Source organism: Notolepis coatsorum (assembly GCF_963971535.1).
Source record: "Notolepis coatsorum genome assembly, chromosome: 20".
In the NCBI taxonomy this organism is placed as follows: Eukaryota; Metazoa; Chordata; class Actinopteri; order Aulopiformes; family Paralepididae; genus Notolepis; species Notolepis coatsorum.
The window spans coordinates 19,940,830-19,967,740 of NC_140184.1; the positions used below are offsets into that span (position 1 = coordinate 19,940,830).

Genomic DNA, 26,911 nt, shown 5'->3' on the forward strand with positions numbered 1-26,911 from the left:
TTTTTTTTTGTCAGGCCACTGAACTTAGAAGCAGGCCAGGACAGTGTTTCTAGTTGTATTCTAAAATTCTATTCTATTGTATTCTAAAATGTGACTCTATGGTTTTATATTAACTTAATAAATAAACAAAAACGAAAAATCTACTTATTTCAACGAAATTTCAAACTAAATAACAGATTATGCACATAAAACGCTGAAAACAACCGAAGCATAGTATAGTATTTTAATGAGGCTATTATTATTATCATTATTATTTTGCAACAAGTTAGCCCTCTCATAAATAGCACATATAAATGAATAACTAACTTGAACTAACTTAATAGGATTGAAGTGATATTTGGCTTAAAAAATCGGTCACATAAAAAAAAAAAGAAAAAAAAAAAGCCTGATGATGTGCATTGGGCCGCGGCTCTCTGACGCCTTATTTTCTGGGTTTTGGGAACCCCTGAGGAGGTTAGGCCGGTGTCCTTTGACTACCAGTCATTTCTGGTTGCGTTTTTTGGCTAACATGAAGAATAGTCTAACAGCCAGCCTTGCTATAACCAAAGGAGGAAGACAGCTTTATAGCCTAAAACATCAAATAGCCTAACTAGCTAAACAATCTCTTTCATACAGTACTGTTCTATAGAGGCAACAATAACTGCACAATTTATGAGACAGAGAAAAATAAGTTAAAGATCTAGGCCAATCTCCTTCCCACCAACTGTGTTGTTGGACCAGAAGTAGACAGTACAGTATATTATTTGCCTATTATATTATTCTATCTACTTTTTGGACCAACACTACATTGGACAGGAGATAAACTGTCCCACCAAAGATATTGTTAGTATTTAATACTGTGGTAGGCCTATAACATTCCTTAACAGTTGTTTTATAAATCAGTTAAATTTCAGCTGTTTTAATATTTTTCTAATTTTATGGTAAGCACTAACACATTGTGTTATTCCGATTGAATTAATCAAATTCATTAGAATTGGTGTCCTAATGTTTCTTATCCTAACTTAACAAATCAATTTATTTCTAGGTTTTTATTTATTATGGAAATTGTATGCCAGCAATGTGAAGGGTCAGAATGACTGCTATGGCCATTCTAATAGTTTTGTAATTCCGGTCATTCTAGTGTTAGGAGGCTTGGATTTGCTTTCCTTTGGAGCAGATACAAAGATTAAGATATATTTTCATCACACTTGCAAAAGAATGACTGAAACTGAGCAAACAATTATTAACTAGTATTCACATCTATACTCCTCAATTAATAAATCATTCTTCCATTATAGTCAAGTTTTTTTGTATAGCCCATTATCACATGGTCGTTTCAAACCATTATAATATGCTCCTTATTCATTCCTTACACTTTAAGTGGTCCTCAACTCTCTCAGGCTGTAACTGTCAGTGCAATCAATCTAGTGCTGTCTGTAAACTGATTGTGAGATGTTGACACTACACAATGTTTATTAATTTCAGGTTTGTTAATTCATTCTCTTTATTGAGTTACTGATGTTATCTCAAAGGTGATCAGCATCTGACATTTAAGCTTGTGCGTTTATGCTTCTGTTTGAATATTGGTCTCTTATTGTTCAACCTTATTGGTGGACAGAACATCGTTGATTGGTTTATGGCACCTTATTAAGATGAATCACTGAATGAATGAATCGTGAATAATAAATATCTTATGGAGGAAATAATATTGGATTTCAATATGAAATCTCAAAGGAATAAGGATGTACCTGTATACTACTAGACGTAAAGTGAGCTTACCAAGGACAATGTGAAGCCTTCATTTTGAGAAACGGTAAAACAACAAAAGTGGTTAAACAGTGATCTTTGGTAACTGCATCACACCCAGTAATGCAACTCTAGTCATCCCTTTAATGACCAAGAATAGCCAAGTATATTGAAACAGTAGGTTTGTCCATGGAGTCCCCCCCTTCAGAAGTTTACTTAGGCCTAGCAGTCTGGACCCAAGCCCTTAATCCACCAACAGACACACCTGTAGAGGAGAGTATAAAGGCTCTGGACTGAACAGTCAGACATCAAGCTTCAAGGAGTCTCTCAAAATCATCTCCAGGACCAAGCAGACATCCAGAGAACCGCCGCTACCAGAACCAAGGGGTCACCAGAGAGCCTGAAGATGATTCCTCTCAGCCTCCTCCTGCTCCTGCTGGTTGGTCTCTCCCGGGCCTATCCCCTCATGGAAGAAGGAAGTGGAGCAGAGTTCCAGGTGGATGACCATGAGGCTGCTGACCTCGACCTCAGCACCAGGATTCTGTCATCCAACAATGGCTCCGGGGAGATACTGGTGGAGGGAGACCTGGTGGCACCCAGAACCAGAAACGCCATGTACTGTTGGTACAACAATTGCCTGTGGAGGAGGGCCTCCAACGGCTCTGTGATGATTCCATACACAATGAGCAGTGACTTCTCTTACTGGCACAAGATGAAGATCCACCATGCCATGAAGACCTTCCATGACAACACCTGCATCCGCTTTGTGCCCCGTCATGACCAGAATGACTACATCAGCATTGAGAACAGAGATGGATGCTTCTCCTCTCTGGGCAGGACGGGAGGCAGACAGGTGCTCTCTCTGAACAAAGGGGGCTGTCTCTACCATGGTATCATCCAGCACGAGATCAACCATGCTCTGGGCTTCCAGCACGAGCAGACCAGATCCGATCGTGACCAGTATGTCCGAATCAACTGGAGCAACATTGACCCTAGTATGGCCTACAACTTCCACAGGCAGTACACCAATAACCTGGACACCCCCTATGACTACTCCTCCATCATGCACTATGGCAGAACAGCCTTCTCCATCAAGCACGGACAGGACAGCATCACCCCCATTCCTGACTCCAATGTACAGATTGGACAGAGACAGGATCTGTCCGACATTGACATTCTGAGGATCAACCGACTCTACGGCTGCTGAGAAGATGACTCGATTACTAAAGACGATACATTTGACAGAAAGAAAAAGAAAAGCTCACATATATAGTTACCGCAGTAGTTTATTTATATGCGTACTACTACAGCATGTCCTGGGTCATTCTTAATATTGTGCTTGGGTATAATAATGCAATCATGTGCAGAAAGCATTCTATTAAAAGTTAAGAGAATGGCAATAATTGTTGTTTTGCTCTTCCTTCCTACACACTCCTTTACTGTACAAATAAATATACAGCAGCTACACATTTATAAACATGTACATACATATTATACACACAAACCCACATCAATTCATTATATGACCAAATAATTTATATCTTATTTACAGTACCACATTATAGCCTACCCAGAAACCATAAAGAAAACTGTTCACAGGTATTCAAGTCAGTGGTGGAAACTATAATAATGGCTTCAGTGGTGTTAAAACCTGTTAAGCTGTAAGGTCCCCTTATAAGGGGACCCTGCTTTTCTTTATCATAAATCGATCAATAGAGACCGTATTAGATCCCCATGTGGGGTATCATTGGAAAGCCACACTCATTGGCTACAACCCTGTCCATATCTTTTTGAGATCGCCAAATGATTGACGGAGCTAGAGCCCCGGGAGTCGTGGGTGGTAATGTGTACTTTGGCACACGCCTCACATATCGGCATGTAACTCGAGAACCGCTGAACGGATTTTATCACCTGAAAGGGCAATCGACAGGAAACAAATAGGGCTATAATTATATCTGTATATTATATTAAAATAAATGCATAGCCGAGCCGCTAGAGGTCGGCAAATTGGCTTGTTGCGAATGGTCGTCAAGAGGGCCCACATGTGGGCCCTTGCATGTGGGCCCTTGCATGTTAAGACGTTAATGTTGTGTTTTTTTTTCAAATGTATCCAAGAGTAAAGACCTTAACCCTATCAAAACAGCAGTCAAAGTGTATCTTTAAATTTGTACCGATGTTTTATAAGATTTACCGAAAATAAGAATTTATCAAAAGAATTCGAATTATATCTCTTTTATCGTAGAACCGTGAGGAAATGACTAAATCCAGATTTAACACTGCCATTGGAAAGAGGAGCCTTTTCCCTATCCATAGATGTATGATTTGGCCATAATAAGGTCAAGGTCAAGTTCAAGGTCAAATATGAATTTATAATTAAAATTGGTTATAATTCATTACTGTATCTACAAATCCTTCTGTTTAATCATCTTCCCTTTATTCATTTGCTTAGATCTTTTGTACACTTGATCTCAAGAAGGTGCTGAATGAGCTCAGTGAGCAAAATCTCTAGCACAGCAATTGTAACATGGTGTTATTCACCGGCACAGATGCAAAATAAAATCATAATTTATATTCTCCTTTTTCTCATTACAATTTACTCAAGCCTAGTAACAGACACAATATTTCTGACACTGGGAATACATAAATTTACCTTGTAGAAGCGGAGCAATCTTCCATTTACTTAGGCATGTACCTTTAGGCAACATTTCAGAAAATAGGGCTACAGCTTAACAGGAGACTTGACTTCAAATTAATGCAAATTAATACATTCAACATTGCACGTCTGGCTCACCAATTTTAGATCAAACTGTCAAACTTTTAAATGTGATTGCATATTTACTGCAAAGTAACTTATTTTGGGTGTGATGATTGTTTGCTTGTATGTGTGACTTATCTGGCTTGTGTAGACGAAACCATTTACACTTGACAAACATGTGGCCCAAATGTGTATCAAACCACTTGCCACCTGTGTCCAACAAATGTTTCCAAATTAAACAATTCTGGTTGGTATTGGTAAAGGACATGTGTATGTTGTTCACAATAAAACATGGTTACCCTGAATAAATGCATCTCTGTGTAAAGAGGTAAAAACAACAAGGTGATTTTTTTGACATGATTTTCTCCTACTCCCTCAGGCCTCGCTTCGCTGTACTATTACCAAGAGTGCTAGCTTTGAAGTGAAGCGCTAACAAAATATAACAATGGTTGTAAATGTAATTCTAGCTCCAAAGCTACAAGCTTCCGAATCCTCTTCTGTTATGAGATTTGCTGAACTAGTGAACCAAATATAGACTGAGAATTAGGCCATTATATACATGTAATGTAGTCTTGGAGGCGTGTTTTTTTTGCCAATCTTACTACTTAATTACCGTGTACACGATTGGCTGGCTGTAAGGTAGACAAATGTTCACTAACCAATACCGGTACGGATATTACCCACAGTGCAAACTTTGAAGCTGCAAACTAACTCATATAACTAGAGTTATATTCGTAACCATCGATTTTGGTGATGCCCTCTAGTGCCACCATCAGACCAATCTGAAAAGTTATTGCCAGATTGCCATAACATTTGCTATGAACATCCATGTCTGCTAGACTGGTTCCCAAAATTGGGGTCGCGACCCAAAGGTGGGCCGCGAGCAGCCACGGGAGGGCCGCGAGATGATTTCCAAAAAAAAAATATATATATATTTTTTTTTGTCAGGCCACTGAACTTAGAAGCAGGCCAGGACAGTGTTTCTAGTTGTATTCTAAAATTATATTCTATTGTATTCTAAAATGTGACTCTATGGTTTTATATTAACTTAATAAATAAACAAAAACGAAAAATCTACTTATTTCAACGAAATTTCAAACTAAATAACAGATTATGCACATAAAACGCTGAAAACAACCGAAGCATAGTATAGTATTTTAATGAGGCTATTATTATTATCATTATTATTTTGCAACAAGTTAGCCCTCTCATAAATAGCACATATAAATGAATAACTAACTTGAACTAACTTAATAGGATGGAAGTGATATTTGGCTTAAAAAATCGGTCACATAAAAAAAAGAAAAAAAAAAAAGCCTGATGATGTGCATTGGGCCGCGGCTCTCTGACGCCTTATTTTCTGGGTCCCGGCCTGAAAAGTTTGGGAACCACTGAGGAGGTTAGGCCGGTGTCCTTTGACTACCAGTCATTTCTGGTTGCGTTTTTTGGCTAACATGAAGAATAGTCTAACAGCCAGCCTTGCTATAACCAAAGGAGGAAGACAGCTTTATAGCCTAAAACATCAAATAGCCTAACTAGCTAAACAATCTCTTTCATACAGTACTGTTCTATAGAGGCAACAATAACTGCACAATTTATGAGACAGAGAAAAATAAGTTAAAGATCTAGGCCAATCTCCTTCCCACCAACTGTGTTGTTGGACCAGAAGTAGACAGTACAGTATATTATTTGCCTATTATATTATTCTATCTACTTTTTGGACCAACACTACATTGGACAGGAGATAAACTGTCCCACCAAAGATATTGTTAGTATTTAAGTATATATCTAATATATACTGTGGTAGGCCTATAACATTCCTTAACAGTTGTTTTATAAATCAGTTAAATTTCAGCTGTTTTAATATTTTTCAAATTTTATGGTAAGCACTAACACATTGTGTTATTCCGATTGAATTAATCAAATTCATTAGAATTGGTGTCCTAATGTTTCTTATCCTAACTTAACAAATCAATTTATTTCTAGGTTTTTATTTATTATGGAAATTGTATGCCAGCAATGTGAAGGGTCAGAATGACTGCTATGGCCATTCTAATAGTTTTGTAATTCCGGTCATTCTAGTGTTAAAAGGCTTGGATTTGCTTTCCTTTGGAGCAGATACAAAGATTAAGATATATTTTCATCACACTTGCAAAAGAATGACTGAAACTGAGCAAACAATTATTAACTAGTATTCACATCTATACTCCTCAATTAATAAATCATTCTTCCATTATAGTCAAGTTTTTTTGTATAGCCCATTATCACATGGTCGTTTCAAACCATTATAATATGCTCCTTATTCATTCCTTACACTTTAAGTGGTCCTCAACTCTCTCAGGCTGTAACTGTCAGTGCAATCAATCTAGTGCTGTCTGTAAACTGATTGTGAGATGTTGACACTACACGATGTTTATTAATTTCAGGTTTGTTAATTCATTCTCTTTATTGAGTTACTGATGTTATCTCAAAGGTGATCAGCATCTGACATTTAAGCTTGTGCATTTATGCTTCTGTTTGAATATTGGTCTCTTATTGTTCAACCTTATTGGTGGACAGAACATCGTTGATTGGTTTATGGCACCTTATTAAGATGAATCACTGAATGAATGAATCGTGAATAATAAATATCTTATGGAGGAAATAATATTGGATTTCAATATGAAATCTCAAAGGATGTACCTGTATACTACTAGACGTAAAGTGAGCTTACCAAGGACAATGTGAAGCCTTCATTTTGAGAAACGGTAAAACAACAAAAGTGGTTAAACAGTGATCTTTGGTAACTGCATCACACCCAGTAATGCAACTCTAGTCATCCCTTTAATGACCAAGAATAGCCAAGTATATTGAAACAGTAGGTTTGTCCATGGAGTCCCCCCCTTCAGAAGTTTACTTAGGCCTAGCAGTCTGGACCCAAGCCCTTAATCCACCAACAGACACACCTGTAGAGGAGAGTATAAAGGCTCTGGACTGAACAGTCAGACATCAAGCTTCAAGGAGTCTCTCAAAATCATCTCCAGGACCAAGCAGACATCCAGAGAACCGCCGCTACCAGAACCAAGGGGTCACCAGAGAGCCTGAAGATGATTCCTCTCAGCCTCCTCCTGCTCCTGCTGGTTGGTCTCTCCCGGGCCTACCCCCTCATGGAGGAAGGAAGTGGAGCAGAGTTCCAGGTGGATGACCATGAGGCTGCTGACCTCGACCTCAGCACCAGGATTCTGTCATCCAACAATGGCTCCGGGGAGATACTGGTGGAGGGAGACCTGGTGGCACCCAGAACCAGAAACGCCATGTACTGTTGGTACAACAATTGCCTGTGGAGGAGGGCCTCCAACGGCTCTGTGATGATTCCATACACAATGAGCAGTGACTTCTCTTACTGGCACAAGATGAAGATCCACCATGCCATGAAGACCTTCCATGACAACACCTGCATCCGCTTTGTGCCCCGTCATGACCAGAATGACTACATCAGCATTGAGAACAGAGATGGATGCTTCTCCTCTCTGGGCAGGACGGGAGGCAGACAGGTGCTCTCTCTGAACAAAGGGGGCTGTCTCTACCATGGTATCATCCAGCACGAGATCAACCATGCTCTGGGCTTCCAGCACGAGCAGACCAGATCCGATCGTGACCAGTATGTCCGAATCAACTGGAGCAACATTGACCCTAGTATGGCCTACAACTTCCACAGGCAGTACACCAATAACCTGGACACCCCCTATGACTACTCCTCCATCATGCACTATGGCAGAACAGCCTTCTCCATCAAGCACGGACAGGACAGCATCACCCCCATTCCTGACTCCAATGTGCAGATTGGACAGAGACAGGATCTGTCCGACATTGACATTCTGAGGATCAACCGACTCTACGGCTGCTGAGAAGATGACTCGATTACTAAAGACGATACATTTGACAGAAAGAAAAAGAAAAGCTCACATATATAGTTACCGCAGTAGTTTATTTATATGCGTACTACTACAGCATGTCCTGGGTCATTCTTAATATTGTGCTTGGGTATAATAATGCAATCATGTGCAGAAAGCATTCTATTAAAAGTTAAGAGAATGGCAATAATTGTTGTTTTGCTCTTCCTTCCTACACACTCCTTTACTGTACAAATAAATATACAGCAGCTACACATTTATAAACATGTACATACATATTATACACACAAACCCACATCAATTCATTATATGACCAAATAATTTATATCTTATTTACAGTACCACATTATAGCCTACCCAGAAACCATAAAGAAAACTGTTCACAGGTATTCAAGTCAGTGGTGGAAACTATAATAATGGCTTCAGTGGTGTTAAAACCTGTTAAGCTGTAAGGTCCCCTTATAAGGGGACCCTGCTTTTCTTTATCATAAATCGATCAATAGAGACCGTATTAGATCCCCATGTGGGGTATCATTGGAAAGCCACACTCATTGGCTACAACCCTGTCCATATCCTTTTGAGATCGCCAAATGATTGACGGAGCTAGAGCCCCGGGAGTCGTGGGTGGTAATGTGTACTTTGGCACACGCCTCACATATCGGCATGTAACTCGAGAACCGCTGAACGGATTTTATCACCTGAAAGGGCAATCGACAGGAAACAAATAGGGCTATAATTATATCTTTATATTATATTAAAATAAATGCATAGCCGAGCCGCTAGAGGTCGGCAAATTGGCTTGTTGCGAATGGTCGTCAAGAGGGCCCACATGTGGGCCCTTGCATGTGGGCCCTTGCATGTTAAGACGTTAATGTTGTGTTTTTTTTCAAATGTATCCAAGAGTAAAGACCTTAACCCTATCAAAACAGCAGTCAAAGTGTATCTTTAAATTTGTACCGATGTTTTATAAGATTTACCGAAAATAAGAATTTATCAAAAGAATTCGAATTATATCTCTTTTATCGTAGAACCGTGAGGAAATGACTAAATCCAGATTTAACACTGCCATTGGAAAGAGGAGCCTTTTCCCTATCCATAGATGTATGATTTGGCCATAATAAGATCAAGGTCAAGTTCAAGGTCAAATATGAATTTATAATTAAAATTGGTTATAATTCATTACTGTATCTACAAATCCTTCTGTTTAATCATCTTCCCTTTATTCATTTGCTTAGATCTTTTGTACACTTGATCTCAAGAAGGTGCTGAATGAGCTCAGTGAGCAAAATCTCTAGCACAGCAATTGTAACATGGTGTTATTCACCGGCACAGATGCAAAATAAAATCATAATTTATATTCTCCTTTTTCTCATTACAATTTACTCAAGCCTAGTAACAGACACAATATTTCTGACACTGGGAATACATAAATTTACCTTGTAGAAGCGGAGCAATCTTCCATTTACTTAGGCATGTACCTTTAGGCAACATTTCAGAAAATAGGGCTACAGCTTAACAGGAGACTTGACTTCAAATTAATGCAAATTAATACATTCAACATTGCACGTCTGGCTCACCAATTTTAGATCAAACTGTCAAACTTTTAAATGTGATTGCATATTTACTGCAAAGTAACTTATTTTGGGTGTGATGATTGTTTGCTTGTATGTGTGACTTATCTGGCTTGTGTAGACGAAACCATTTACACTTGACAAACATGTGGCCCAAATGTGTATCAAACCACTTGCCACCTGTGTCCAACAAATGTTTCCAAATTAAACAATTCTGGTTGGTATTGGTAAAGGACATGTGTATGTTGTTCACAATAAAACATGGTTACCCTGAATAAATGCATCTCTGTGTAAAGAGGTAAAAACAACAAGGTGATTTTTTTGACATGATTTTCTCCTACTCCCTCAGGCCTCGCTTCGCTGTACTATTACCAAGAGTGCTAGCTTTGAAGTGAAGCGCTAACAAAATATAACAATGGTTGTAAATGTAATTCTAGCTCCAAAGCTACAAGCTTCCGAATCCTCTTCTGTTATGAGATTTGCTGAACTAGTGAACCAAATATAGACTGAGAATTAGGCCATTATATACATGTAATGTAGTCTTGGAGGCGTGTTTTTTTTGCCAATCTTACTACTTAATTACCGTGTACACGATTGGCTGGCTGTAAGGTAGACAAATGAACTCATATAACTAGAGTTATATTCGTAACCATCGATTTTGGTGATGCCCTCTAGTGCCACCATCAGACCAATCTGAAAAGTTATTGCCAGATTGTCATAACATTTGCTATGAACATCCATGTCTGCTAGACTGGTTCCCAAAATTGGGGTCGCGACCCAAAGGTGGGCCGCGAGCAGCCACGGGAGGGCCGTGAGATGATTTCCAAAAAAAAAATATATATATATTTTTTTTTGTCAGGCCACTGAACTTAGAAGCAGGCCAGGACAGTGTTTCTAGTTGTATTCTAAAATTATATTCTATTGTATTCTAAAATGTGACTCTATGGTTTTATATTAACTTAATAAATAAACAAAAACGAAAAATCTACTTATTTCAACGAAATTTCAAACTAAATAACAGATTATGCACATAAAACGCTGAAAACAACCGAAGCATAGTATAGTATTTTAATGAGGCTATTATTATTATCATTATTATTTTGCAACAAGTTAGCCCTCTCATAAATAGCACATATAAATGAATAACTAACTTGAACTAACTTAATAGGATGGAAGTGATATTTGGCTTAAAAAATCGGTCACATAAAAAAAAAAAGAAAAAAAAAAAGCCTGATGATGTGCATTGGGCCGCGGCTCTCTGACGCCTTATTTTCTGGGTCCCGGCCTGAAAAGTTTGGGAACCACTGAGGAGGTTAGGCCGGTGTCCTTTGACTACCAGTCATTTCTGGTTGCGTTTTTTGGCTAACATGAAGAATAGTCTAACAGCCAGCCTTGCTATAACCAAAGGAGGAAGACAGCTTTATAGCCTAAAACATCAAATAGCCTAACTAGCTAAACAATCTCTTTCATACAGTACTGTTCTATAGAGGCAACAATAACTGCACAATTTATGAGACAGAGAAAAATAAGTTAAAGATCTAGGCCAATCTCCTTCCCACCAACTGTGTTGTTGGACCAGAAGTAGACAGTACAGTATATTATTTGCCTATTATATTATTCTATCTACTTTTTGGACCAACACTACATTGGACAGGAGATAAACTGTCCCACCAAAGATATTGTTAGTATTTAAGTATATATCTAATATATACTGTGGTAGGCCTATAACATTCCTTAACAGTTGTTTTATAAATCAGTTAAATTTCAGCTGTTTTAATATTTTTCAAATTTTATGGTAAGCACTAACACATTGTGTTATTCCGATTGAATTAATCAAATTCATTAGAATTGGTGTCCTAATGTTTCTTATCCTAACTTAACAAATCAATTTATTTCTAGGTTTTTATTTATTATGGAAATTGTATGCCAGCAATGTGAAGGGTCAGAATGACTGCTATGGCCATTCTAATAGTTTTGTAATTCCGGTCATTCTAGTGTTAAAAGGCTTGGATTTGCTTTCCTTTGGAGCAGATACAAAGATTAAGATATATTTTCATCACACTTGCAAAAGAATGACTGAAACTGAGCAAACAATTATTAACTAGTATTCACATCTATACTCCTCAATTAATAAATCATTCTTCCATTATAGTCAAGTTTTTTTGTATAGCCCATTATCACATGGTCGTTTCAAACCATTATAATATGCTCCTTATTCATTCCTTACACTTTAAGTGGTCCTCAACTCTCTCAGGCTGTAACTGTCAGTGCAATCAATCTAGTGCTGTCTGTAAACTGATTGTGAGATGTTGACACTACACGATGTTTATTAATTTCAGGTTTGTTAATTCATTCTCTTTATTGAGTTACTGATGTTATCTCAAAGGTGATCAGCATCTGACATTTAAGCTTGTGCGTTTATGCTTTTGTTTGAATATTGGTCTCTTATTGTTCAACCTTATTGGTGGACAGAACATCGTTGATTGGTTTATGGCACCTTATTAAGATGAATCACTGAATGAATGAATCGTGAATAATAAATATCTTATGGAGGAAATAATATTGGATTTCAATATGAAATCTCAAAGGATGTACCTGTATACTACTAGACGTAAAGTGAGCTTACCAAGGACAATGTGAAGCCTTCATTTTGAGAAACGGTAAAACAACAAAAGTGGTTAAACAGTGATCTTTGGTAACTGCATCACACCCAGTAATGCAACTCTAGTCATCCCTTTAATGACCAAGAATAGCCAAGTATATTGAAACAGTAGGTTTGTCCATGGAGTCCCCCCCTTCAGAAGTTTACTTAGGCCTAGCAGTCTGGACCCAAGCCCTTAATCCACCAACAGACACACCTGTAGAGGAGAGTATAAAGGCTCTGGACTGAACAGTCAGACATCAAGCTTCAAGGAGTCTCTCAAAATCATCTCCAGGACCAAGCAGACATCCAGAGAACCGCCGCTACCAGAACCAAGGGGTCACCAGAGAGCCTGAAGATGATTCCTCTCAGCCTCCTCCTGCTCCTGCTGGTTGGTCTCTCCCGGGCCTACCCCCTCATGGAGGAAGGAAGTGGAGCAGAGTTCCAGGTGGATGACCATGAGGCTGCTGACCTCGACCTCAGCACCAGGATTCTGTCATCCAACAATGGCTCCGGGGAGATACTGGTGGAGGGAGACCTGGTGGCACCCAGAACCAGAAACGCCATGTACTGTTGGTACAACAATTGCCTGTGGAGGAGGGCCTCCAACGGCTCTGTGATGATTCCATACACAATGAGCAGTGACTTCTCTTACTGGCACAAGATGAAGATCCACCATGCCATGAAGACCTTCCATGACAACACCTGCATCCGCTTTGTGCCCCGTCATGACCAGAATGACTACATCAGCATTGAGAACAGAGATGGATGCTTCTCCTCTCTGGGCAGGACGGGAGGCAGACAGGTGCTCTCTCTGAACAAAGGGGGCTGTCTCTACCATGGTATCATCCAGCACGAGATCAACCATGCTCTGGGCTTCCAGCACGAGCAGACCAGATCCGATCGTGACCAGTATGTCCGAATCAACTGGAGCAACATTGACCCTAGTATGGCCTACAACTTCCACAGGCAGTACACCAATAACCTGGACACCCCCTATGACTACTCCTCCATCATGCACTATGGCAGAACAGCCTTCTCCATCAAGCACGGACAGGACAGCATCACCCCCATTCCTGACTCCAATGTGCAGATTGGACAGAGACAGGATCTGTCCGACATTGACATTCTGAGGATCAACCGACTCTACGGCTGCTGAGAAGATGACTCGATTACTAAAGACGATACATTTGACAGAAAGAAAAAGAAAAGCTCACATATATAGTTACCGCAGTAGTTTATTTATATGCGTACTACTACAGCATGTCCTGGGTCATTCTTAATATTGTGCTTGGGTATAATAATGCAATCATGTGCAGAAAGCATTCTATTAAAAGTTAAGAGAATGGCAATAATTGTTGTTTTGCTCTTCCTTCCTACACACTCCTTTACTGTACAAATAAATATACAGCAGCTACACATTTATAAACATGTACATACATATTATACACACAAACCCACATCAATTCATTATATGACCAAATAATTTATATCTTATTTACAGTACCACATTATAGCCTACCCAGAAACCATAAAGAAAACTGTTCACAGGTATTCAAGTCAGTGGTGGAAACTATAATAATGGCTTCAGTGGTGTTAAAACCTGTTAAGCTGTAAGGTCCCCTTATAAGGGGACCCTGCTTTTCTTTATCATAAATCGATCAATAGAGACCGTATTAGATCCCCATGTGGGGTATCATTGGAAAGCCACACTCATTGGCTACAACCCTGTCCATATCTTTTTGAGATCGCCAAATGATTGACGGAGCTAGAGCCCCGGGAGTCGTGGGTGGTAATGTGTACTTTGGCACACGCCTCACATATCGGCATGTAACTCGAGAACCGCTGAACGGATTTTATCACCTGAAAGGGCAATCGACAGGAAACAAATAGGGCTATAATTATATCTTTATATTATATTAAAATAAATGCATAGCCGAGCCGCTAGAGGTCGGCAAATTGGCTTGTTGCGAATGGTCGTCAAGAGGGCCCACATGTGGGCCCTTGCATGTGGGCCCTTGCATGTTAAGACGTTAATGTTGTGTTTTTTTTCAAATGTATCCAAGAGTAAAGACCTTAACCCTATCAAAACAGCAGTCAAAGTGTATCTTTAAATTTGTACCGATGTTTTATAAGATTTACCGAAAATAAGAATTTATCAAAAGAATTCGAATTATATCTCTTTTATCGTAGAACCGTGAGGAAATGACTAAATCCAGATTTAACACTGCCATTGGAAAGAGGAGCCTTTTCCCTATCCATAGATGTATGATTTGGCCATAATAAGATCAAGGTCAAGTTCAAGGTCAAATATGAATTTATAATTAAAATTGGTTATAATTCATTACTGTATCTACAAATCCTTCTGTTTAATCATCTTCCCTTTATTCATTTGCTTAGATCTTTTGTACACTTGATCTCAAGAAGGTGCTGAATGAGCTCAGTGAGCAAAATCTCTAGCACAGCAATTGTAACATGGTGTTATTCACCGGCACAGATGCAAAATAAAATCATAATTTATATTCTCCTTTTTCTCATTACAATTTACTCAAGCCTAGTAACAGACACAATATTTCTGACACTGGGAATACATAAATTTACCTTGTAGAAGCGGAGCAATCTTCCATTTACTTAGGCATGTACCTTTAGGCAACATTTCAGAAAATAGGGCTACAGCTTAACAGGAGACTTGACTTCAAATTAATGCAAATTAATACATTCAACATTGCACGTCTGGCTCACCAATTTTAGATCAAACTGTCAAACTTTTAAATGTGATTGCATATTTACTGCAAAGTAACTTATTTTGGGTGTGATGATTGTTTGCTTGTATGTGTGACTTATCTGGCTTGTGTAGACGAAACCATTTACACTTGACAAACATGTGGCCCAAATGTGTATCAAACCACTTGCCACCTGTGTCCAACAAATGTTTCCAAATTAAACAATTCTGGTTGGTATTGGTAAAGGACATGTGTATGTTGTTCACAATAAAACATGGTTACCCTGAATAAATGCATCTCTGTGTAAAGAGGTAAAAACAACAAGGTGATTTTTTTGACATGATTTTCTCCTACTCCCTCAGGCCTCGCTTCGCTGTACTATTACCAATAGTGCTAGCTTTGAAGTGAAGCGCTAACAAAATATAACAATGGTTGTAAATGTAATTCTAGCTCCAAAGCTACAAGCTTCCGAATCCTCTTCTGTTATGAGATTTGCTGAACTAGTGAACCAAATATAGACTGAGAATTAGGCCATTATATACATGTAATGTAGTCTTGGAGGCGTGTTTTTTTTGCCAATCTTACTACTTAATTACCGTGTACACGATTGGCTGGCTGTAAGGTAGACAAATGAACTCATATAACTAGAGTTATATTCGTAACCATCGATTTTGGTGATGCCCTCTAGTGCCACCATCAGACCAATCTGAAAAGTTATTGCCAGATTGTCATAACATTTGCTATGAACATCCATGTCTGCTAGACTGGTTCCCAAAATTGGGGTCGCGACCCAAAGGTGGGCCGCGAGCAGCCACGGGAGGGCCGCGAGATGATTTCAGGCCACTGAACTTAGAAGCAGGCCAGGACAGTGTTTCTAGTTGTATTCTAAAATTATATTCTATTGTATTCTAAAATGTGACTCTATGGTTTTATATTAACTTAATAAATAAACAAAAACGAAAAATCTACTTATTTCAACGAAATTTCAAACTAAATAACAGATTATGCACATAAAACGCTGAAAACAACCGAAGCATAGTATAGTATTTTAATGAGGCTATTATTATTATCATTATTATTTTGCAACAAGTTAGCCCTCTCATAAATAGCACATATAAATGAATAACTAACTTGAACTAACTTAATAGGATGGAAGTGATATTTGGCTTAAAAAATCGGTCACATAAAAAAAAGAAAAAAAAAAAGCCTGATGATGTGCATTGGGCCTCGGCTCTCTGACGCCTTATTTTCTGGGTCCCGGCCTGAAAAGTTTGGGAACCACTGAGGAGGTTAGGCCGGTGTCCTTTGACTACCAGTCATTTCTGGTTGCGTTTTTTGGCTAACATGAAGAATAGTCTAACAGCCAGCCTTGCTATAACCAAAGGAGGAAGACAGCTTTATAGCCTAAAACATCAAATAGCCTAACTAGCTAAACAATCTCTTTCATACAGTACTGTTCTATAGAGGCAACAATAACTGCACAATTTATGAGACAGAGAAAAATAAGTTAAAGATCTAGGCCAATCTCCTTCCCACCAACTGTGTTGTTGGACCAGAAGTAGACAGTACAGTATATTATTTGCCTATTATATTATTCTATCTACTTTTTGGACCAACACTACATTGGACAGGAGATAAACTGTCCCACCAAAGATATTGTTAGTATTTAAGTATATATCTAATATATACTGTGGTAGGCCTATAACATTCCTTAACAGTTGTTTTATAAATCAGTTAAATTTCAGCTGTTTTAATATTTTTCAAATTTTATGGTAAGCACTAACACATTGTGTTATTCCGATTGAATTAATCAAATTCATTAGAATTGGTGTCCTAATGTTTCTTATCCTAACTTAACAAATCAATTTATTTCTAGGTTTTTATTTATTATGGAAATTGTATGCCAGCAATGTGAAGGGTCAGAATGACTGCTATGGCCATTCTAATAGTTTTGTAATTCCGGTCATTCTAGTGTTAAAAGGCTTGGATTTGCTTTCCTTTGGAGCAGATACAAAGATTAAGATATATTTTCATCACACTTGCAAAAGAATGACTGAAACTGAGCAAACAATTATTAACTAGTATTCACATCTATACTCCTCAATTAATAAATCATTCTTCCATTATAGTCAAGTTTTTTTGTATAGCCCATTATCACATGGTCGTTTCAAACTATTATAATATGCTCCTTATTCATTCCTTACACTTTAAGTGGTCCTCAACTCTCTCAGGCTGTAACTGTCAGTGCAATCAATCTAGTGCTGTCTGTAAACTGATTGTGAGATGTTGACACTACACGATGTTTATTAATTTCAGGTTTGTTAATTCATTCTCTTTATTGAGTTACTGATGTTATCTCAAAGGTGATCAGCATCTGACATTTAAGCTTGTGCGTTTATGCTTTTGTTTGAATATTGGTCTCTTATTGTTCAACCTTATTGGTGGACAGAACATCGTTGATTGGTTTATGGCACCTTATTAAGATGAATCACTGAATGAATGAATCGTGAATAATAAATATCTTATGGAGGAAATAATATTGGATTTCAATATGAAATCTCAAAGGATGTACCTGTATACTACTAGACGTAAAGTGAGCTTACCAAGGACAATGTGAAGCCTTCATTTTGAGAAACGGTAAAACAACAAAAGTGGTTAAACAGTGATCTTTGGTAACTGCATCACACCCAGTAATGCAACTCTAGTCATCCCTTTAATGACCAAGAATAGCCAAGTATATTGAAACAGTAGGTTTGTCCATGGAGTCCCCCCCTTCAGAAGTTTACTTAGGCCTAGCAGTCTGGACCCAAGCCCTTAATCCACCAACAGACACACCTGTAGAGGAGAGTATAAAGGCTCTGGACTGAACAGTCAGACATCAAGCTTCAAGGAGTCTCTCAAAATCATCTCCAGGACCAAGCAGACATCCAGAGAACCGCCGCTACCAGAACCAAGGGGTCACCAGAGAGCCTGAAGATGATTCCTCTCAGCCTCCTCCTGCTCCTGCTGGTTGGTCTCTCCCGGGCCTACCCCCTCATGGAGGAAGGAAGTGGAGCAGAGTTCCAGGTGGATGACCATGAGGCTGCTGACCTCGACCTCAGCACCAGGATTCTGTCATCCAACAATGGCTCCGGGGAGATACTGGTGGAGGGAGACCTGGTGGCACCCAGAACCAGAAACGCCATGTACTGTTGGTACAACAATTGCCTGTGGAGGAGGGCCTCCAACGGCTCTGTGATGATTCCATACACAATGAGCAGTGACTTCTCTTACTGGCACAAGATGAAGATCCACCATGCCATGAAGACCTTCCATGACAACACCTGCATCCGCTTTGTGCCCCGTCATGACCAGAATGACTACATCAGCATTGAGAACAGAGATGGATGCTTCTCCTCTCTGGGCAGGACGGGAGGCAGACAGGTGCTCTCTCTGAACAAAGGGGGCTGTCTCTACCATGGTATCATCCAGCACGAGATCAACCATGCTCTGGGCTTCCAGCACGAGCAGACCAGATCCGATCGTGACCAGTATGTCCGAATCAACTGGAGCAACATTGACCCTAGTATGGCCTACAACTTCCACAGGCAGTACACCAATAACCTGGACACCCCCTATGACTACTCCTCCATCATGCACTATGGCAGAACAGCCTTCTCCATCAAGCACGGACAGGACAGCATCACCCCCATTCCTGACTCCAATGTGCAGATTGGACAGAGACAGGATCTGTCCGACATTGACATTCTGAGGATCAACCGACTCTACGGCTGCTGAGAAGATGACTCGATTACTAAAGACGATACATTTGACAGAAAGAAAAAGAAAAGCTCACATATATAGTTACCGCAGTAGTTTATTTATATGCGTACTACTACAGCATGTCCTGGGTCATTCTTAATATTGTGCTTGGGTATAATAATGCAATCATGTGCAGAAAGCATTCTATTAAAAGTTAAGAGAATGGCAATAATTGTTGTTTTGCTCTTCCTTCCTACACACTCCTTTACTGTACAAATAAATATACAGCAGCTACACATTTATAAACATGTACATACATATTATACACACAAACCCACATCAATTCATTATATGACCAAATAATTTATATCTTATTTACAGTACCACATTATAGCCTACCCAGAAACCATAAAGAAAACTGTTCACAGGTATTCAAGTCAGTGGTGGAAACTATAATAATGGCTTCAGTGGTGTTAAAACCTGTTAAGCTGTAAGGTCCCCTTATAAGGGGACCCTGCTTTTCTTTATCATAAATCGATCAATAGAGACCGTATTAGATCCCCATGTGGGGTATCATTGGAAAGCCACACTCATTGGCTACAACCCTGTCCATATCTTTTTGAGATCGCCAAATGATTGACGGAGCTAGAGCCCCGGGAGTCGTGGGTGGTAATGTGTACTTTGGCACACGCCTCACATATCGGCATGTAACTCGAGAACCGCTGAACGGATTTTATCACCTGAAAGGGCAATCGACAGGAAACAAATAGGGCTATAATTATATCTTTATATTATATTAAAATAAATGCATAGCCGAGCCGCTAGAGGTCGGCAAATTGGCTTGTTGCGAATGGTCGTCAAGAGGGCCCACATGTGGGCCCTTGCATGTGGGCCCTTGCATGTTAAGACGTTAATGTTGTGTTTTTTTTCAAATGTATCCAAGAGTAAAGACCTTAACCCTATCAAAACAGCAGTCAAAGTGTATCTTTAAATTTGTACCGATGTTTTATAAGATTTACCGAAAATAAGAATTTATCAAAAGAATTCGAATTATATCTCTTTTATCGTAGAACCGTGAGGAAATGACTAAATCCAGATTTAACACTGCCATTGGAAAGAGGAGCCTTTTCCCTATCCATAGATGTATGATTTGGCCATAATAAGATCAAGGTCAAGTTCAAGGTCAAATATGAATTTATAATTAAAATTGGTTATAATTCATTACTGTATCTACAAATCCTTCTGTTTAATCATCTTCCCTTTATTCATTTGCTTAGATCTTTTGTACACTTGATCTCAAGAAGGTGCTGAATGAGCTCAGTGAGCAAAATCTCTAGCACAGCAATTGTAACATGGTGTTATTCACCGGCACAGATGCAAAATAAAATCATAATTTATATTCTCCTTTTTCTCATTACAATTTACTCAAGCCTAGTAACAGACACAATATTTCTGACACTGGGAATACATAAATGTACCTTGTAGAAGCGGAGCAATCTTCCATTTACTTAGGCATGTACCTTTAGGCAACATTTCAGAAAATAGGGCTACAGCTTAACAGGAGACTTGACTTCAAATTAATGCAAATTAATACATTCAACATTGCACGTCTGGCTCACCAATTTTAGATCAAACTGTCAAACTTTTAAATGTGATTGCATATTTACTGCAAAGTAACTTATTTTGGGTGTGATGATTGTTTGCTTGTATGTGTGACTTATCTGGCTTGTGTAGACGAAACCATTTACACTTGACAAACATGTGGCCCAAATGTGTATCAAACCACTTGCCACCTGTGTCCAACAAATGTTTCCAAATTAAACAATTCTGGTTGGTATTGGTAAAGGACATGTGTATGTTGTTCACAATAAAACATGGTTACCCTGAATAAATGCATCTCTGTGTAAAGAGGTAAAAACAACAAGGTGATTTTTTTGACATGATTTTCTCCTACTCCCTCAGGCCTCGCTTCGCTGTACTATTACCAATAGTGCTAGCTTTGAAGTGAAGCGCTAACAAAATATAACAATGGTTGTAAATGTAATTCTAGCTCCAAAGCTACAAGCTTCCGAATCCTCTTCTGTTATGAGATTTGCTGAACTAGTGAACCAAATATAGACTGAGAATTAGGCCATTATATACATGTAATGTAGTCTTGGAGGCGTGTTTTTTTTGCCAATCTTACTACTTAATTACCGTGTACACGATTGGCTGGCTGTAAGGTAGACAAATGAACTCATATAACTAGAGTTATATTCGTAACCATCGATTTTGGTGATGCCCTCTAGTGCCACCATCAGACCAATCTGAAAAGTTATTGCCAGATTGTCATAACATTTGCTATGAACATCCATGTCTGCTAGACTGGTTCCCAAAATTGGGGTCGCGACCCAAAGGTGGGCCGCGAGCAGCCACGGGAGGGCCGCGAGATGATTTCCAAAAAAATATATATATATCTTTTTTTTTTGTCAGGCCACTGAACTTAGAAGCAGGCCAGGACAGTGTTTCTAGTTGTATTCTAAAATTATATTCTATTGTATTCTAAAATGTGACTCTATGGTTTTATATTAACTTAATAAATAAACAAAAACGAAAAATCTACTTATTTCAACGAAATTTCAAACTAAATAACAGATTATGCACATAAAACGCTGAAAACAACCGAAGCATAGTATAGTATTTTAATGAGGCTATTATTATTATCATTATTATTTTGCAACAAGTTAGCCCTCTCATAAATAGCACATATAAATGAATAACTAACTTGAACTAACTTAATAGGATGGAAGTGATATTTGGCTTAAAAAATCTGTCACATAAAAAAAAGAAAAAAAAAAAGCCTGATGATGTGCATTGGGCCGCGGCTCTCTGACGCCTTATTTTCTGGGTCCCGGCCTGAAAAGTTTGGGAACCACTGAGGAGGTTAGGCCGGTGTCCTTTGACTACCAGTCATTTCTGGTTGCGTTTTTTGGCTAACATGAAGAATAGTCTAACAGCCAGCCTTGCTATAACCAAAGGAGGAAGACAGCTTTATAGCCTAAAACATCAAATAGCCTAACTAGCTAAACAATCTCTTTCATACAGTACTGTTCTATAGAGGCAACAATAACTGCACAATTTATGAGACAGAGAAAAATAAGTTAAAGATCTAGGCCAATCTCCTTCCCACCAACTGTGTTGTTGGACCAGAAGTAGACAGTACAGTATATTATTTGCCTATTATATTATTCTATCTACTTTTTGGACCAACACTACATTGGACAGGAGATAAACTGTCCCACCAAAGATATTGTTAGTATTTAAGTATATATCTAATATATACTGTGGTAGGCCTATAACATTCCTTAACAGTTGTTTTATAAATCAGTTAAATTTCAGCTGTTTTAATATTTTTCAAATTTTATGGTAAGCACTAACACATTGTGTTATTCCGATTGAATTAATCAAATTCATTAGAATTGGTGTCCTAATGTTTCTTATCCTAACTTAACAAATCAATTTATTTCTAGGTTTTTATTTATTATGGAAATTGTATGCCAGCAATGTGAAGGGTCAGAATGACTGCTATGGCCATTCTAATAGTTTTGTAATTCCGGTCATTCTAGTGTTAAAAGGCTTGGATTTGCTTTCCTTTGGAGCAGATACAAAGATTAAGATATATTTTCATCACACTTGCAAAAGAATGACTGAAACTGAGCAAACAATTATTAACTAGTATTCACATCTATACTCCTCAATTAATAAATCATTCTTCCATTATAGTCAAGTTTTTTTGTATAGCCCATTATCACATGGTCGTTTCAAACCATTATAATATGCTCCTTATTCATTCCTTACACTTTAAGTGGTCCTCAACTCTCTCAGGCTGTAACTGTCAGTGCAATCAATCTAGTGCTGTCTGTAAACTGATTGTGAGATGTTGACACTACACGATGTTTATTAATTTCAGGTTTGTTAATTCATTCTCTTTATTGAGTTACTGATGTTATCTCAAAGGTGATCAGCATCTGACATTTAAGCTTGTGCATTTATGCTTCTGTTTGAATATTGGTCTCTTATTGTTCAACCTTATTGGTGGACAGAACATCGTTGATTGGTTTATGGCACCTTATTAAGATGAATCACTGAATGAATGAATCGTGAATAATAAATATCTTATGGAGGAAATAATATTGGATTTCAATATGAAATCTCAAAGGATGTACCTGTATACTACTAGACGTAAAGTGAGCTTACCAAGGACAATGTGAAGCCTTCATTTTGAGAAACGGTAAAACAACAAAAGTGGTTAAACAGTGATCTTTGGTAACTGCATCACACCCAGTAATGCAACTCTAGTCATCCCTTTAATGACCAAGAATAGCCAAGTATATTGAAACAGTAGGTTTGTCCATGGAGTCCCCCCCTTCAGAAGTTTACTTAGGCCTAGCAGTCTGGACCCAAGCCCTTAATCCACCAACAGACACACCTGTAGAGGAGAGTATAAAGGCTCTGGACTGAACAGTCAGACATCAAGCTTCAAGGAGTCTCTCAAAATCATCTCCAGGACCAAGCAGACATCCAGAGAACCGCCGCTACCAGAACCAAGGGGTCACCAGAGAGCCTGAAGATGATTCCTCTCAGCCTCCTCCTGCTCCTGCTGGTTGGTCTCTCCCGGGCCTACCCCCTCATGGAGGAAGGAAGTGGAGCAGAGTTCCAGGTGGATGACCATGAGGCTGCTGACCTCGACCTCAGCACCAGGATTCTGTCATCCAACAATGGCTCCGGGGAGATACTGGTGGAGGGAGACCTGGTGGCACCCAGAACCAGAAACGCCATGTACTGTTGGTACAACAATTGCCTGTGGAGGAGGGCCTCCAACGGCTCTGTGATGATTCCATACACAATGAGCAGTGACTTCTCTTACTGGCACAAGATGAAGATCCACCATGCCATGAAGACCTTCCATGACAACACCTGCATCCGCTTTGTGCCCCGTCATGACCAGAATGACTACATCAGCATTGAGAACAGAGATGGATGCTTCTCCTCTCTGGGCAGGACGGGAGGCAGACAGGTGCTCTCTCTGAACAAAGGGGGCTGTCTCTACCATGGTATCATCCAGCACGAGATCAACCATGCTCTGGGCTTCCAGCACGAGCAGACCAGATCCGATCGTGACCAGTATGTCCGAATCAACTGGAGCAACATTGACCCTAGTATGGCCTACAACTTCCACAGGCAGTACACCAATAACCTGGACACCCCCTATGACTACTCCTCCATCATGCACTATGGCAGAACAGCCTTCTCCATCAAGCACGGACAGGACAGCATCACCCCCATTCCTGACTCCAATGTGCAGATTGGACAGAGACAGGATCTGTCCGACATTGACATTCTGAGGATCAACCGACTCTACGGCTGCTGAGAAGATGACTCGATTACTAAAGACGATACATTTGACAGAAAGAAAAAGAAAAGCTCACATATATAGTTACCGCAGTAGTTTATTTATATGCGTACTACTACAGCATGTCCTGGGTCATTCTTAATATTGTGCTTGGGTATAATAATGCAATCATGTGCAGAAAGCATTCTATTAAAAGTTAAGAGAATGGCAATAATTGTTGTTTTGCTCTTCCTTCCTACACACTCCTTTACTGTACAAATAAATATACAGCAGCTACACATTTATAAACATGTACATACATATTATACACACAAACCCACATCAATTCATTATATGACCAAATAATTTATATCTTATTTACAGTACCACATTATAGCCTACCCAGAAACCATAAAGAAAACTGTTCACAGGTATTCAAGTCAGTGGTGGAAACTATAATAATGGCTTCAGTGGTGTTAAAACCTGTTAAGCTGTAAGGTCCCCTTATAAGGGGACCCTGCTTTTCTTTATCATAAATCGATCAATAGAGACCGTATTAGATCCCCATGTGGGGTATCATTGGAAAGCCACACTCATTGGCTACAACCCTGTCCATATCCTTTTGAGATCGCCAAATGATTGACGGAGCTAGAGCCCCGGGAGTCGTGGGTGGTAATGTGTACTTTGGCACACGCCTCACATATCGGCATGTAACTCGAGAACCGCTGAACGGATTTTATCACCTGAAAGGGCAATCGACAGGAAACAAATAGGGCTATAATTATATCTTTATATTATATTAAAATAAATGCATAGCCGAGCCGCTAGAGGTCGGCAAATTGGCTTGTTGCGAATGGTCGTCAAGAGGGCCCACATGTGGGCCCTTGCATGTGGGCCCTTGCATGTTAAGACGTTAATGTTGTGTTTTTTTTCAAATGTATCCAAGAGTAAAGACCTTAACCCTATCAAAACAGCAGTCAAAGTGTATCTTTAAATTTGTACCGATGTTTTATAAGATTTACCGAAAATAAGAATTTATCAAAAGAATTCGAATTATATCTCTTTTATCGTAGAACCGTGAGGAAATGACTAAATCCAGATTTAACACTGCCATTGGAAAGAGGAGCCTTTTCCCTATCCATAGATGTATGATTTGGCCATAATAAGATCAAGGTCAAGTTCAAGGTCAAATATGAATTTATAATTAAAATTGGTTATAATTCATTACTGTATCTACAAATCCTTCTGTTTAATCATCTTCCCTTTATTCATTTGCTTAGATCTTTTGTACACTTGATCTCAAGAAGGTGCTGAATGAGCTCAGTGAGCAAAATCTCTAGCACAGCAATTGTAACATGGTGTTATTCACCGGCACAGATGCAAAATAAAATCATAATTTATATTCTCCTTTTTCTCATTACAATTTACTCAAGCCTAGTAACAGACACAATATTTCTGACACTGGGAATACATAAATTTACCTTGTAGAAGCGGAGCAATCTTCCATTTACTTAGGCATGTACCTTTAGGCAACATTTCAGAAAATAGGGCTACAGCTTAACAGGAGACTTGACTTCAAATTAATGCAAATTAATACATTCAACATTGCACGTCTGGCTCACCAATTTTAGATCAAACTGTCAAACTTTTAAATGTGATTGCATATTTACTGCAAAGTAACTTATTTTGGGTGTGATGATTGTTTGCTTGTATGTGTGACTTATCTGGCTTGTGTAGACGAAACCATTTACACTTGACAAACATGTGGCCCAAATGTGTATCAAACCACTTGCCACCTGTGTCCAACAAATGTTTCCAAATTAAACAATTCTGGTTGGTATTGGTAAAGGACATGTGTATGTTGTTCACAATAAAACATGGTTACCCTGAATAAATGCATCTCTGTGTAAAGAGGTAAAAACAACAAGGTGATTTTTTTGACATGATTTTCTCCTACTCCCTCAGGCCTCGCTTCGCTGTACTATTACCAAGAGTGCTAGCTTTAAAGTGAAGCGCTAACAAAATATAACAATGGTTGTAAATGTAATTCTAGCTCCAAAGCTACAAGCTTCCGAATCCTCTTCTGTTATGAGATTTGCTGAACTAGTGAACCAAATATAGACTGAGAATTAGGCCATTATATACATGTAATGTAGTCTTGGAGGCGTGTTTTTTTTGCCAATCTTACTACTTAATTACCGTGTACACGATTGGCTGGCTGTAAGGTAGACAAATGAACTCATATAACTAGAGTTATATTCGTAACCATCGATTTTGGTGATGCCCTCTAGTGCCACCATCAGACCAATCTGAAAAGTTATTGCCAGATTGTCATAACATTTGCTATGAACATCCATGTCTGCTAGACTGGTTCCCAAAATTGGGGTCGCGACCCAAAGGTGGGCCGCGAGCAGCCACGGGAGGGCCGCGAGATGATTTCCAAAAAAAAAATATATATATATTTTTTTTTGTCAGGCCACTGAACTTAGAA

At 38.9% G+C, this 26,911-nt stretch overlaps 5 protein-coding genes across 5 annotated transcripts; all 5 read left to right on the forward strand.

Moving 5' to 3' along the window:
• Positions 1–2,131: 2,131 nt before the first annotated feature.
• Positions 2,132–2,932, forward strand: LOC311247103 (hatching enzyme 1.2-like; the record flags this gene model as incomplete). The annotated part of the gene is made up of 1 exon (XM_084337415.1): positions 2,132–2,932. One exon carries the CDS (start codon positions 2,132–2,134, stop codon positions 2,930–2,932), a length of 801 nt encoding a protein of 266 aa, XP_084193541.1.
• A 4,634-nt stretch (positions 2,933–7,566) lies between these two features.
• LOC311247196 (hatching enzyme 1.2-like) lies at positions 7,567–8,367 on the forward strand (the record flags this gene model as incomplete). Its single annotated transcript, XM_084337531.1, has 1 exon — positions 7,567–8,367. One exon carries the CDS (start codon positions 7,567–7,569, stop codon positions 8,365–8,367), a length of 801 nt encoding a protein of 266 aa, XP_084193657.1.
• Positions 8,368–12,943: 4,576 nt separating this feature from the next.
• LOC311247443 (hatching enzyme 1.2-like) lies at positions 12,944–13,744 on the forward strand (the record flags this gene model as incomplete). Its single annotated transcript, XM_084337879.1, has 1 exon — positions 12,944–13,744. One exon carries the CDS (start codon positions 12,944–12,946, stop codon positions 13,742–13,744), a length of 801 nt encoding a protein of 266 aa, XP_084194005.1.
• Positions 13,745–18,284: 4,540 nt separating this feature from the next.
• LOC311247179 (hatching enzyme 1.2-like) lies at positions 18,285–19,085 on the forward strand (the record flags this gene model as incomplete). Its single annotated transcript, XM_084337515.1, has 1 exon — positions 18,285–19,085. One exon carries the CDS (start codon positions 18,285–18,287, stop codon positions 19,083–19,085), a length of 801 nt encoding a protein of 266 aa, XP_084193641.1.
• A 4,573-nt stretch (positions 19,086–23,658) lies between these two features.
• LOC311246949 (hatching enzyme 1.2-like) lies at positions 23,659–24,459 on the forward strand (the record flags this gene model as incomplete). Its single annotated transcript, XM_084337212.1, has 1 exon — positions 23,659–24,459. The coding sequence occupies one exon, from the start codon at positions 23,659–23,661 to the stop codon at positions 24,457–24,459; it is 801 nt and encodes a 266-aa protein (XP_084193338.1).
• Between the last annotated feature and the right edge of the window lie 2,452 nt (positions 24,460–26,911).